This window comes from Mesitornis unicolor, unplaced genomic scaffold, assembly GCF_000695765.1.
Source record: "Mesitornis unicolor isolate BGI_N332 unplaced genomic scaffold, ASM69576v1 scaffold3152, whole genome shotgun sequence".
Taxonomy (NCBI): Eukaryota; Metazoa; Chordata; class Aves; order Mesitornithiformes; family Mesitornithidae; genus Mesitornis; species Mesitornis unicolor.
This window is the reverse complement of record NW_010171185.1, coordinates 59,457-73,515: the sequence shown is the minus strand read 5'-3', so window position 1 is coordinate 73,515 and position 14,059 is coordinate 59,457. Positions and strand designations below refer to the sequence as shown.

General features: G+C 35.7%; 1 protein-coding gene across 1 annotated transcript; it reads left to right on the top strand.

Annotated features, from left to right (window-relative positions):
• The first annotated feature begins 224 nt into the window (after positions 1 to 224).
• On the top strand, positions 225 to 11,371 carry ING3 (inhibitor of growth family, member 3). The gene is made up of 10 exons (XM_010179957.1): positions 225 to 325; positions 1,717 to 1,782; positions 2,937 to 3,033; positions 5,155 to 5,226; positions 5,516 to 5,635; positions 6,792 to 6,949; positions 7,266 to 7,456; positions 8,627 to 8,819; positions 9,781 to 9,819; positions 10,474 to 11,371. Exons 1-10 carry the CDS (start codon positions 230 to 232, stop codon positions 10,588 to 10,590), a joined length of 1,149 nt encoding a protein of 382 aa, XP_010178259.1. The 5' UTR covers positions 225 to 229; the 3' UTR covers positions 10,591 to 11,371.
• Positions 11,372 to 14,059: the final 2,688 nt, after the last annotated feature.

The following is a 14,059-nucleotide window of genomic DNA, read 5'->3' as shown; positions in this document are numbered from 1 at the left end:
AGCACAAGAGCCTTGCTGAGAGTCCTACCAGAATGCAATTCTGCTTCTTGGGAATTGAGGTAAATATATCCACTGTCAGTTGGTTTGGTTTTTTTGGATTTTTCCTTTCTAATAGTTTGCACCTCAGTTCTGTCAACTTTGTTTAAGAAAAAAATCTGCTGTATTTCATACTGTTTAAATACATGACAAGATAACATTTATCTTAATCTTTTCCCATGCTACAGATGCAATGGATCAGCTTGAGCAGAGGGTAAATGAATTTTTTATGAACGCAAAGAAAAACAAACCTGAATGGAGAGAAGAACAAATGACATCAATCAAAAAAGTAAGGATATCACAGGAGTGGGTCACATTTTTCTTTTGCAAATGAAGATAACCTTAAGAAAAAACAGCTTATGATTGATGGAGACTTAAGCATTCAGAACTGTGACTTCCCTTGGGCTTTCACAGAGATGGATAGAACTACCTAGGAGGAGAAAAATTACTGAAAGGTTTCTTTGATCAAGCATTTCTCTCAAGTTTTACCCAGTATTTGCTAGCATTATAAAAATTACAATCCTGAAATGGTGAGGAAACCAGGTACTAAATTTTCAGCTAGGACGTTTGGTTTCTGCTTGTGAGACATGAAGCTGCACAAGTTAATTGGCTTTCTTTTGGAAGATATTTTTCAAGCTTAGCTTCAGCATTTCCTGCCTGTGTCCTTGTATATGTTATATGTGTGGTATAAGTAGCTTTAGGGAGAGAGGAATAAGAAGATGGATGTGTTTTGTTCTATCCTTCAACACTCAGGCATTGGGGGTGGTATTGTTAGCAAGGTAGTCCATCATTTTGTCAGGAGAAACTTTTTTCTAGTCTACTACACTTGCTTCTTCAGGCACATATTTGGCCAAGGGTTGTTTGTTTCCCTTAATTATTACAAATAGATTTCTAGATTAAAAAAAAAAAGAAAAAGCCAAAGCTCTGATGTCACTAGAGTAAATGAAAAAATTGCTTTTGACTTTAGTTGGACCACAATTTCAAGTAGTCTTTTGCCTAAGCAAGATATTCCCGTGGGAATTGAGAATATAAAGGCACTTAGACCATTTAATTCTAGAGTAAAAGCATGTGTAAAAATAATTTTTAAAAAATTTTGTGGATTTTCATAAGTTAAAGCAGATTTTAAAATTGGATTGCTTTAGTCAAATTATTTTATAATGCACTTACAAGTTATATAAGTGCATTTTAAAATAATTTAAACTATGAACTGTGTACGTCATTATCACTAACTACAGTGCTGGAAAGGCTTCCCTTCACATTACCGTTTAGCATCATTTTGAAGAGCAGTCGTGTCTGCAATGATCTTGGAGATCCATACAAAGTAAAAGACATAATATCATTTCCAATCCATAACCTTATGCTGTGGAATATAAAATAAATCCAAGGCTGTTTCTATTCTTGTAGCATTTCTTGCAGAAATCTAAATATAACTTCAGGAGTAAATGTCTACATCTTGTAGATTGGCTTTTTCTAAGGCACAAACAATAAATTGATATGTAGTATGTCATTCATCTAAAATTTAGGTGATTGCTGTTTATGGTAGGGTTTCACAGTCTTTCTAAAAACTTACTTGAATTTCTCCTTTTAATTTACATTTTGTACTGGATAACAATAGCTTAAAATGACTGAAATTAATCCAGTTAAGTTCCTAATTTAAAAAAAAAAATCTCTTTATAACAGGATTATTATAAGGCTTTGGAAGATGCAGATGAAAAAGTACAACTGGCTAATCAAATATATGATTTGGTAAGTAGACAGCTTGTGGTGAATTACCTAAATTTATGTGCTAAGGAGTTCTGAACATTTTGATAAGCACTACATCTGGGCTACTTGTACTGTATTTCAGCTGTATACAGGTATTTTTGCTGGTGAAAGAAATATTTAACATTTTGTTGACTTTTAAGAATTTGGTTGCTTTGGGTAGCAACTGTCACTTAAACACAAAACATTCAGAGATAATTTTAGAAATCCTAGGGTTGTCTTGCAAGTTGATTTTTGTCCCTAGTTATTTTTTTCTGAAAGGAGACCACAGACAAGTTACTTTTCCTTATAGCATGTGGATTTTGAATTTTAAGTACATTTATATTGCATTTTCTCAGAGAACAGAACCTGCAAGTTAGACTGCGTGAAAATGTAGTAGACCTAAAACATTTCTTATCTGCTTTAGTTCCACTTGTGCTAACCAAAAGTAGTTCCAACTTTGGGAACTTAACCTCTCACTTTTGGTTATCTTGTAACTGCAAAAACCTGTTCAACTTTTAATAGTTTAGAGATAGGTACAGTATTCTGCTGCATCACTACAGATAAAGCAAGCATTTGGAACACAGTCTTTCTTTCCATAATATTAAGTTTAATTTTTAAGGTAATTTTCAATACCCAAGAGCATGTCATGCTTGAATGCACAGGAATCTACATTTTTGGTTTAGAGGCCGTTACTCAATGTGTATAGTGATATACAAATTGCAATGCAGGGAACTTGCAGTTTTTCCCATGCAGCCCAACCTCCTCTAAAGTGCACATCGTGCACTGTTCTTTCTCTTCCCCTTTCTATACCCATACCCACAACATCTCCAAAGCTTCTTAATCTTTTTTCTCAAAAGAAACACTTAACGTTGTGTCTTAGAACATTGCTTATGGTAAGAGCCATGTGAACCTTGTTATATCCTGTGACTGACCACACAGTTTAGGAGCAGCAGTGTTATTTTGGTGTTAATTCTGCTATCTCTGCTGAGTTAGGGAAATGTAGGTGACTGAGAAGTAATCCTTCTGTGTCTTTTTATATGTGCTTAGTGCTGCATGGCAGAGAATTGCTGGAAGGGCAGCATTTGGCAAGCCTAAGTGTGTAGATACTCATGTTCCAGAACTGGATTGTATTTATAGTTGCTTTGTCTCAAAAACAGGTAGACCGTCATTTGAGAAAATTGGACCAGGAACTCGCTAAATTTAAAATGGAACTTGAAGCAGATAATGCTGGAATTACAGAAATTTTAGAGAGAAGTAAGTATGTGTGATTTTCTTTAAGAACTTGACAGATATTCTGTTGGTTTGCAAAATTAAATTATAAGCTTATTAGTAGCCTGCAGTATTTCCGCTCGTTCCAAAATTGTGTTTTAACCTGCATATGTTTCATCAGTCAGTGATTACCAAATTTTAGTTTCTATCTCAGTTTTTACCAGTGAAGTCAAAATACAACGGAGTAATTAGAATAGGGTTGTTTGTTGGGTTTTTTTTCACACAACTCTTGCACTAGTGAACTGCTACAGTAAGGCACGTAATTCTTGAAACCTGTTTTTAATGACTGCAGGTATTCAGGCAACTACTTAAGCCTAAACTTGGCACCTACCCAGTTGAAAGCATACGATTTCTTACTAGAATGGGTTGCCACCAAATTGAAGAGGGTCATTATTTTAGTTATAAGTGTGTATTGTGAAGAAAAGTTACGTACTCGATGGTTTTATTTTTTTAAAGGGGAGAGACTGGTTGTTTTAAAATAGGGTAGTGAGGGAGAAGCATTTTGGGTAAGAAACCTGCATGCTTAACAAATACAGCGATGCTAGTATTCAGAATATGAGCAAAACTGTAATTTGACAGCTTTTTGGCCAACTTGCTGTACTCATCAGCATTTAGACATCAAGTTCAAATGTGATTATGATAAATTTCAAAGTTGATTTAACTACTGAGATGGAGCGAAGAGGCAGTGACTCTCCTTCATATCCAAGGACAGGATAAAATAACCTAAGACACTTCAGGAGATTAGGATTAAATACTCTTTCTTTGAACTTTGTGTGGCTGTGTGATAAAAGCTGGGAGTTTGGATAGTTTATTTGTAATCGCTATTACAAATAACAACCCCAAAAAAACGTGCTAAGTAAGTGCTTTTAAAGAACTAGCAACTACAGAACAGGCCTACTTTATGTTAGTTGCGATCCCTGCTGCAGTTTTAAGATGTACTACTTTCAGTTGAGCTCTGTGTTTGGTGAGGTAGGTAGGTAGAATTCCAAGAACTCAACATAGACTTGTGCCAGGCTGCTTGTTGCATCTTTAAGGGTTGGTTGGTTTTTTTGTTGTTTTTTTTTTGTTTTTTTTTTTAATGAGGTGAAAGTTAGAAGCCTTTAAACATTTTTAGCTTTTGGACTAAATACATATTGTTGAGGTTCCACCAGAGGGCAGCCTTTGGACTGGTTCATAACATGATTAATGTTAGTCCAGCCAAAATATCTCCCTGTGCTTCAAACCTCTTCTAGAGTAATTGTCTTTAAATTTTAGTAATACACTCATGTACTTTTTGAAAGCACTGAAGAAGAAAGAGGTTAAGAAATGTTGAAGCTACAGATTTTAAAAAATGAAAGTTAATTACTTTTTGAATTATTTTCTGTATAAAAGTAAGTTGGTAGGTATTGAAGCTAGTTCAAAATCTTTTTGCCAAAGATTGGTACACAAACTGTTGTATATTGTTCTAATGGAAACTTATGGTCAAAGTCTCCTGTGCTGTGATCATTCAGTCTCATATTACAAAAAATGTTATTCTTAGACATAGACTTCTGCTTCTTCTTCCTTTTTTCTTATTTTCTTTTCTTCTTTGTATTGTTCCTCTGTGTATTTTGAACGTTAAGAAAATTTGGGTAATGATCTGAAGCCCTTCCGGTGGAATACTAGATCATCGTGAAAGACATTATTAGTGCTTATGTGTTTTGAATCAGTGTGACAAGATGCCTTATAATACAGTTCACGGCTTACAATCTTCCTTTCCATTCAAATTGGTGTAGTTTGTCAGTATTTTTGGTGCAGCAGTCTCCAATTGTCACAGGCTTGTGTGCAACTCATTTGAATAAGTGGCATGTTGAGGGCAATGTTGTTTGTTCTCCTTATTGGCCTTGATTTTAACTTCTTGATTTCAACAGTTGAAAAACAGCAGTCATCAGTTGTTATTCTAAAATTGTTCTCACTGGCCCTTGTTTTTACTAGGAAGGGCTTCAACTCTTGCAGAAATCCTGATTAAAATAAATATAACTGCATAGTGATTTGGTTAATATTATAAATATTCATTTAGTATCTAAAAGTCAGAACCATGCCAATGATGACTCCAAAATTTTCCTGTTCTTTTTACCTTCCTCTTAGGGTCTCTGGAGCTTGATACACCATCACAGCCTGTAAATAACCATCACGCCCATTCTCACACTCCAGTAGAAAGTAAGTATTTGAGACTTTTTATGTCTACTTTTTATGTTTGTTTATTTTTTGCTAAGTATTATTAGGAAGAAAAAATGTTCAGAACTTTTATTTTTCTCCAGACATTGGAGAGGAGAAAAGGCATAATGCAATGATCATAACATCTGTTCAGAAGAAATGCAAGAATATAATAATGAGGTTCTGCTGGTGGGAATTAGTTGAAAGTGCTGTTTTATTATCTCTAGTTCTAGTTTGATTTTTCAAGCTGAAAAGGTTTTATGCTTAAGTTCCCTTCATTTGTTTCATTTAGAAAGGAAACACAATCCATCTTCTCACCATAGTACAACAGATCATGTTCCTGAAAAGAAGTTCAAGTCTGAAGCTCTTTTATCTACCCTGACTTCAGATGCTTCTAAAGAAAATACACCAGGTAATCTTAATTGTTGTGCATTTTATTGCTTTTTAATCGGAAGAAGAGAAACCTGATTATATTCAGAGTCACTGTCTTTTGAAATCAGAGGCTTATACCCTTTCCTCTGGGATTTTCAGTCATTTGAAAAATGAGAAATTGCAGGCATTGTTACTCATCTGTGTTGTCCATGAAGTGCGTCAGCTTTGTTGTCATTTAACATGCATGTTGGCCTTTTGGTTTTATTTACGCTACTTGGACGAAGATAACAGTACAGTTTCCTTCAGCCAGTAGTAGAATTGTAAAAGATCAGTGCATTATTATTTGGGGAAAAATAAATGCATGCAACAATTTCCAAGGTAGGGGAAAAAATGTTCACACTTGTTTTTTAAGGGTTGGTCTGACGTGACATTTGGCTACAATAAAATGCAATTCTTTTGTGTGTTGTCTGCTTCAATAGAGATGATAAGTCTTTTTGAGTACTGAATAAAAAAACTACACAACTTTCCGCCCATTTTCAAAAATAGGTTGTTTCTTAATTTCTTTTATGAAAATAAAAGATTGTGAGAGGTTATAATAAGTAAAATACCTTACATTTTGGAATTTAGTGCTGTTCATCAGTTTTAAGTAGTCTCCCTCGTATATGTTTTACTTTTCTTTTGAAGGAACTTCACATGAGATGGCAGATGAAATGTAACTGAGCAGCTGTCAGTGTGTAGATGGCCATGGAAGTGTGTGTTGCATTAAAGCTGTGATTTGTAGTTTTTAAGAATTATTATTAAGTTTTACTACAGAAACAATATATGTATACAGTCAAATTCTTACTCTCTTCGTGATGGTTACAGTAGTCAGCATCATTTCAGTGGAGATTGGGTTTCTATAGATAGACATAGATGTAGCAGGCACATCTGTTCTTTGATAGCTGAATTATGATTGTGAGGACTGCCTTTCTAAAAGGACTCCTTGCATATGAGGATAGGTGGAGCACAAACTTTTTTTCTTAAGCCAATACTGCCTGTGTGAAAGACTTCTAAAACTTTTTTTCCAAATGATCAGACTGCTCTGATGCATAAACGGAGTTCCTACTCTTTCACTGGTTGTCATATATAACTCTTCTTAAAATGCAAAGGAATTTAGTTTCATTTTTGAATTTCATAAATGTATTCTGTTCATCAAGGGTGTCGAAACAGTAATTCATCATCCTCTTCAAACAATGCATACAATACAAACTCTTCTCAACCATTGGCATCATATAACCTGGGCTCATTATCTTCAGGATCCGGGGCCGGTGCAATTACCATGGCAGCAGCTCAAGCAGTGCAAGCCACAGCACAGGTAATGTCAAAGCATCCCTGTCATTCTGCCGTCTGCTGTTGATTAAGAAGGAAGACGAGGGTTGTTTGTTTTTTTTTAAATCTGAATTCCCATGATTACTTTCAGCTGATGTGGTTCAGTTCTCATATTACCATTTGTGTTTATATGCTACAGTTTCATCCTGTAAAACTTGCATAAAGGGACAGCTTATTCTCTAGCTTTTCCTGTGGAATATTCTTACACCTTTTTACCACAAAAAATTAGCAGTCAGCAGCCTGGTATGTCTTCTGTAAGAGCTCTATTGTGTAGTATGGTACAATATCAGTATTCTCTTTAGATGAAGGAAGGAAGACGAACATCCAGTCTGAAAGCCAGCTATGAAGCCTTTAAGAACAATGATTTCCAGCTTGGAAGAGAATTTTCATTATCCAGAGATTCAACTGGATATTCATCATCAGCTCTGGCATCTACATTAACACAGACATTAAGTTCATCAACCACAGATTCACGAAGTGGCAGAAAAAGCAAGTAGGTTTTCTTACTTGACTGCAATTATAGCTTTTAAGACAGCTAAGCTTTCTTTTAAAGGTCATGGGCCATATTACAAATACTGCGAATTTAATATGTGGGAGAGGGGATCAGCAGAAGGTAGTTATTGCCTGCTGGCCTTTTTTTGTTCAGGGTTTTCTTCTTTTGTCCTCTCACTTTTTTTTTCCTTTAAGCAAACTTACTCTAAGGTTTTAAATAAGTGTCTTTATTTTCTTTTTCATCTGTCATATAGTCTAATTTTTTTCCCTCATTTTTCTGTGTTCTGGAAAGAAGATTTCGCCTAACAACAAATGTTGGGAATTACTACGCAATGGTTTGTAGACGGTTTTGAAATAATCTGGAAATCTGCTTTGTGCCACTTCACAAATAATCTCAGTGCTTTCTGATGGCTGACCATCTAGGGCAGGAAACAGAATGAATTTTATTTCCAACTAATATGAAATTTAAAAACATTTTAAACACACAATGTCGCAACACATTGTGACAAAAGTCACAAGTTGTCCTTGAAAGAGTTTGTCTCAAAATGCCCATCCTTTTAAACTGACTTGCTTTTTTTTTTTTTTTTTAAATTCATACGCATTTGTGTATGTTCACAGCTCAGTTAATGATTTTGTCATAGAAGCATTTTTCATCTGTGGATATCTTGGGTGTCGGATCTGACCTATAAGCAAAAGGATAGAATTTGTATTCTGGAGCTGTTCCTGTGGAGTGATTGGTGATGCCTGAGTGGAGATTAACATAGAATCAGCCATCTTCAAAACAGTTTTCTATTGTGCACGACATATGACATATGTAAATTCCTGTTTTATTGGTAGCATACTTTTTATGGGGACTTGACACCAAGGCTCTTGATGGAAAATGTGAGAAGAAAAGCATTCATTTAAGGCTATTTGGCAGTTTAAAGCTGTTAAATTCTATTGATTAGAATAGCCTGTCTTGCACTTTTAAGCTGTTTCTGTTTCCAAAGAGCATTCAGTGTCTTTATTTCAGTTCTTGCAATTGTTGAATGAAATCTTGTGGGGAATGATGCTTTGGGGTTTATGTACTGCAGTATTCCAGAGTCAACAAAGTACTTGTTTTGTGATTCTGTCACTTGGCAGGAATTTAATTTAAATTGTGTGCTTTTTTTTTCTTCTTTTTTCCCACCAGAAACAACAACAAATCCTCAAGTCAGCAGTCCTCATCATCTTCATCTTCTTCTTCGCTATCATCATGTTCCTCTTCATCTGCACTGGCACAAGAACTGTCTCAGCAAACTGCAGTAATTCCAGAGTCTGATTCCAACAGCCAGGTTGACTGGACCTACGATCCAAATGAGCCACGTTACTGCATTTGTAATCAGGTAAGGATGCCTTCCAACCTGAGAGGTAACTAGAGCTGATATTTTCCTGTAGTTGAGCCTTCCTTCTCAGATTGCTAATTTAAAAACATCCTACTTGCAGTCTTGACATTCTCACCTGTTTTTATTTACTTACTGGTGATATGAATAATGAACTCAACTGTTGAAGCTAAAAGCTAGCAAGTTTTCCAGTGATGTGACATACCTGGAGAGTTTTAAATCTTTTAGTTAAGACTTCAGGAATAATTAAATTAAAAATGGAACAGGTTCACTGTGAATTTAGTTGAAATTTTAAGTTAGTAAGGGATTTGCCTGATCTCTCCTACTTTCACTTTAAAAAAAAAAAAACAAAAAAACAACCAAACAACAAAAACCAAACCACACCCCAAAAAAATACACAGACCAAAGAAACCCAACAACCAAACAAAAAACTAGTTTTATAAAAGCTATCTGGAAACTTGAGAGACTGAATGACACCACGAGAAACTTTTATTTTAAAATGTCTGTTCTTATTTTAAACACTTCTAAGAGTATTGGCTTTTTCTAGAATTTATTTGAAACAAATACTTTCAAGAGAATTACAGAATTCCTATGAAGTGCTTGAAATTGTCAGGTATGGAAGGGAAATGCCAGACATCGATATAGTCTTGGAAACTGGCCTCCTAAAGTACTGAGCACTGTTGTTTAGACCAAAATGTGCTTCACTCAGGTTTTGAATGCTGACCTTTTTTATCCAACCTGAAATATCCAGAGGTATCTTTTTTTTTTTACATTAAAAAAATTTGAAAATCAGTTTGCTGTGACCATGATGTTCTTTGGGTTGTGTAACAAAAAAAAATGAAATATTGTTGCTGCTATTAATGGAAAAATTCCTCAAATGAAGAAACTTGAACTTTAGCAATATTGATTGCTTCTAGTTAGTAATATAATTATTAATAAGGTTGGTTTTTTTCTTATTTACTAGGTGTCCTATGGTGAAATGGTAGGCTGTGATAACCAAGATGTAAGTAACCAAGTTCAAGAGGTTCATGAGAGGCTTGTGCATGTAATGATTGCTTGCAGGTGTTACTTTTCTTTAGAGTTGGTTTTAGAGCAGAGTTTTTGAGAGTAATACGCATTTGAGTTGAACCATTCTTCAGGAGACTTCTCATCTGTCTCCACTGTTCAGGTTCTTCTAGAAGGCTTCACCCTTTACTGGGAAGGTTTGACATCTTTAAAATGCCCTTCATTTCCAGGAACCTTTAGATGTGTCACAATGACTATCAGTTGTCCCCTTCATATAAAAAAGTTTTAAAAGAAGAGTTGAATATAATAATGTATTTACTGAGATGCTACATTTAAACAGAAGTGAATGATAAAATTACTGTTGTGTCACATAGGGTAGTCTAAGTATTTTGAAGCACAGCACACTATTTTTTCTCTATTATGTGAGTCCATATATGACTCCTAGAATTTTTATCTCTTCCCTTAGTCTACTGAGTGTATGTTAGGTACTGAGATCGTCCTCTTGTTTTTTTCCTGTGGCTGTGTGTGTGAAAAGCAGAATCTGTGCTTCTTACTCAGGCTTCATTTTCATAGAATTGTATTTGTGATAGGGATTCTGAAAAAAAAAGGAAAAAAAAAATCCCAAACCCTCTTTTTAACTCTGTTTTTATAGTGCCCCATCGAGTGGTTCCACTATGGGTGCGTTGGACTGACAGAAGCACCGAAAGGGAAATGGTACTGTCCACAGTGCACAGCTGCGATGAAGAGAAGAGGCAGTAGACATAAATAAGTTTTATCATCTGGAACATAAATTACATACTAAAAGTTTTGTAAGAGGATTTGGGAGGGGGAGAAACCTCCCACCCCCTCCCACACTTCCTGACAACCACTTAAGCGTTAACATAGCAGTCATAAGATCTTGAACTCTTGATTTTGCTAGTTGTGTTCTAATATTGTAAGTAAATTATTTATGCACATTGATGTGCTACAGATACTATTCCAGTGAGCCTTGGACTGTTCCAGTGGCCAACATATGCAGACATTTGTACTATCAAACCATTTTCTATTAAGCAGTGGGCATTTTACAGTTACTCAATCTTCAAAAAATTCCAATAAGTCAATATTTTAAATGTATGTTTTTTATTCAACAGATATATTCTGCTGCATGTACTGTACTCAAGAGCTGTATGTAACACTATGTATATAAATGGTGGAAAAAGTCAGTGCTTCTGAAAAAAAATGAGATAATGGTTTTTAAAATGCCTTTATAGCTTTGGTTCTTTATGAAACTTAATTCAGCAGGCTGAAGAAAATGGTTCTTGTATACAGCGGGCTGTTGTCCTCTAAGGTACCTGAGTATGTAAAAACAAAAAATGCTGTAGAATAAAACAAACTTGTGCCATTAGTCTTTATATGTTTCTGCTCCAGAGAAGGTGCAGGCCGTAAGAGGAAAAAAAGGTGTTAAAGTGATGATAAATTTTTATACCAAATGTGTTTATTTTTTTGTGCAAGTAATCCTTTAAATTTGAATTGTATTAGGTGTTAAAATAAAACAACCTCAACTCCTCAAATTAATGTTTTCTGTACATTTGTCAAAAAAAGGTTTGTCCCTGTAATAGGATATAGAGAAGAAGAATATGGTGAAGTTTGCAGAAGACATCGCTACATGTGACCCATGTGAAGGATCACTGTAGAGGAGGACGTTTCTCTGGTGGGTGCCTGACTAATACATACATAGACACATGCTGAAATACCATTTGCCTTGAGGCCTCTGCCTCCAGACATAAGTGGCACCTGCTTAAATGGGCACAAATTCTCTTTTCCATGTGGTTAAAAAGAAAAATATCTACTGTGTCAAGAGAGATCCACAGGCAGGACTGCCTTCCAGTTACCACGATGTGGATGGAAATAGGAAGGAGAGAAGGGAACCACAGTAAGTGTGTCTTGCGGCTGCCTGGGCAGTGATTTTCATACAGCAACCAACAAATGCTTCAGGAAAGAGGAAAGGGAGTAACAGTGCATCCTGCTGGAGGATCCCTAGGGTAACAGGGAGGATCATGTTAGGAAGCCAAAATGCAGGCCCAGAAATGGTTGCATCTGTTAACTGTACACATTGTAGTATGCTATCAGAAAACTGATCTTTAAATTAGACCCTTGACAGTTAATAAAATTGAGATATTTTCTATACTTTTCCCTACCTGCTTGTTTTGGACATAGCTTATAGATTTCCTTTCAGTGACAATTTCATTTTGTTGTTTTTGTATGGCTCTTTAATGCAGCGGCACTGGCCAGGAAAACAAGATTATTATTTCTTTTTTTTTTTCTTTTTTTCCTCCTCCTTCCACTACTGAAAACATACACTTTCCCTTTGGAATCAAGATTTTACTTTGCCACTGGATTGCTCTTTGTGTTGTCAGGCTGGAAGATCCTGCCCAGGGTAGCTTTCCAAACCCGTGCAGAGCTGGAGGAGAGGGAGAGAAAAGCAGTGTTTCAATGCATGACTATGCAAATACTGTCAAGGAAATAAAAAGTTAGGCTCATTAGTAATAGGATTATATGCAGAAAATTCAGTCTTTAAATGAAAATGAAACCAGACTTCTGTCACAGCATTTATTTAAAAGTGAAAAAAAAAAGTAGGCATTTTAAATCCATGAGCTGGATAAAAGTAGATGTGTAAGAAGGAAAATGTGATTATGGGTAATAAGTAGACTCTGGTAAAAGAATAGGATAGAAGTTAGTAAAAAAAAATAAACAGCAGAGAGCATTGTAACTAAGGTTCCATTAAAACTGGAAACTGAACCTGCTGTGCATGTGTTTCTGTGGAAATCTCAGTCTAATAAAACACTTGAGGACAGGAATATCTGGTTTTAAGGAGGCTATTGAGACTAGAGCAACAGAAATTATTTGTTCTGTTGGAAACTGGTGCCATGCTAGAACTGAAGTTAAATAAGCAACAGTTAATCTCGACTCCCCTTGGACTGAATGTTTAAGTCTCTAGGGCTAAGGTGTAAGTACTTTAAGAATTAATACCATACAGAGTAAAATCACTCACTCTGGTGGTAACCATACCTGAGATGGTGCAGAGACTGCAAATCAAAATAGAAATTTCAATTTTTAGTGAGATTGTTTATTTGCTGTTTCATTGGACAATTATTTTTTCAAGGAAGTGCTAGGAAAAAAGTCTTATCTTTGTCCTCATTAGTACATTTGTATTTTGTGTCAAATTTTTTAAAAAATAGGAAGGGACAAATGTGAAAAATGTGGGAAAAATGCGATGCATAAGTCAAAGATGTAGAACAATAAAACCCGTACATTTGTTTTCTTCTAAACAGCCTGTGAGAAGCTTGTGGGTCAGCAGGTGATTACAGTGTGAAAGCACTGAGTAGTGTGAGTAGTTACATATTGGCAGAGATCTCACCTCATGGTCCGTCGAGTTCTTAGAGCCTTCACTGAGTAGACAAGGCCCGGTTGATGTAGTCTACATAAAGGCATTTAGCCAGGGTCTCTCATTAAAGTTGCTCTGAAAAACTGTGATGTGCTGGTGGAAGAGTAGAGGTCTGTTGATGTTACATGGCTATTGGCAAACTGGAATAATAAAGAGTAAAGGAATAAATCACCAGTATTCTCAACATGGAGAGGCTGCTAAAGGAGTCCAGCAGGACTCTGCTTCTCAATGGATATGTAAGAGATCAGTTAAAGAGGACTAAATGTTAATGTTATGTTTGCACTTATGTTGGGTTCTCAAAAATAACAAAAATGGAAAGTGGTAAAAGTAGCAGAACAATCTCATGATACTGACTGACTGACAAAATGGAAGATGTAATTCAACATTTGCTAAAATAATGTAAATATAAAATAATTTATAAAATAGTAATTCTCAATTTACCTGCAGCTGGGGCCTCGAGGTAGCTATTGCTGTGTAAGAAAGTGATTTTGGGGTTATCTAGGTAATTCTATGGAAACATCAGCTCATTGCTCAGCAGCAAGTCAGACAAGTGCTAAGAATGACATAGTAGGAGATAAAGAATAAAACAGAAAACAGTTTTACACTGCATGAATTGATGGTGCAGTTAGGTCTTAATGTAGTGTAAAATTCCTGTCCACTCTGCTGCAAAAACGTAGCAAAACTGGGAAAAGCTCAAACAGCAGGATGAAAGTACTCGAAGCTGTGTAATGACAACACATCTCAGCAGCAGCTGAATTGGCTGGGCCTCTTCTGCTGGGAAAGAGGCAGCTCGGTGAGGACGTAATGGGGATCT

Coding starts and splice junctions, on each gene's coding strand:
- ING3 (XM_010179957.1), top strand. CDS start 230: ATGGATCAGCTTGAGCAGAGGGTAAATGAATTTTTTATGAACGCAAAG. Junction 3,034..5,154: donor TACAGAAATTTTAGAGAGAA/GTAAGTATGTGT, acceptor CCTTCCTCTTAG/GGTCTCTGGAGCTTGATACA. Junction 5,227..5,515: donor TTCTCACACTCCAGTAGAAA/GTAAGTATTTGA, acceptor TGTTTCATTTAG/AAAGGAAACACAATCCATCT.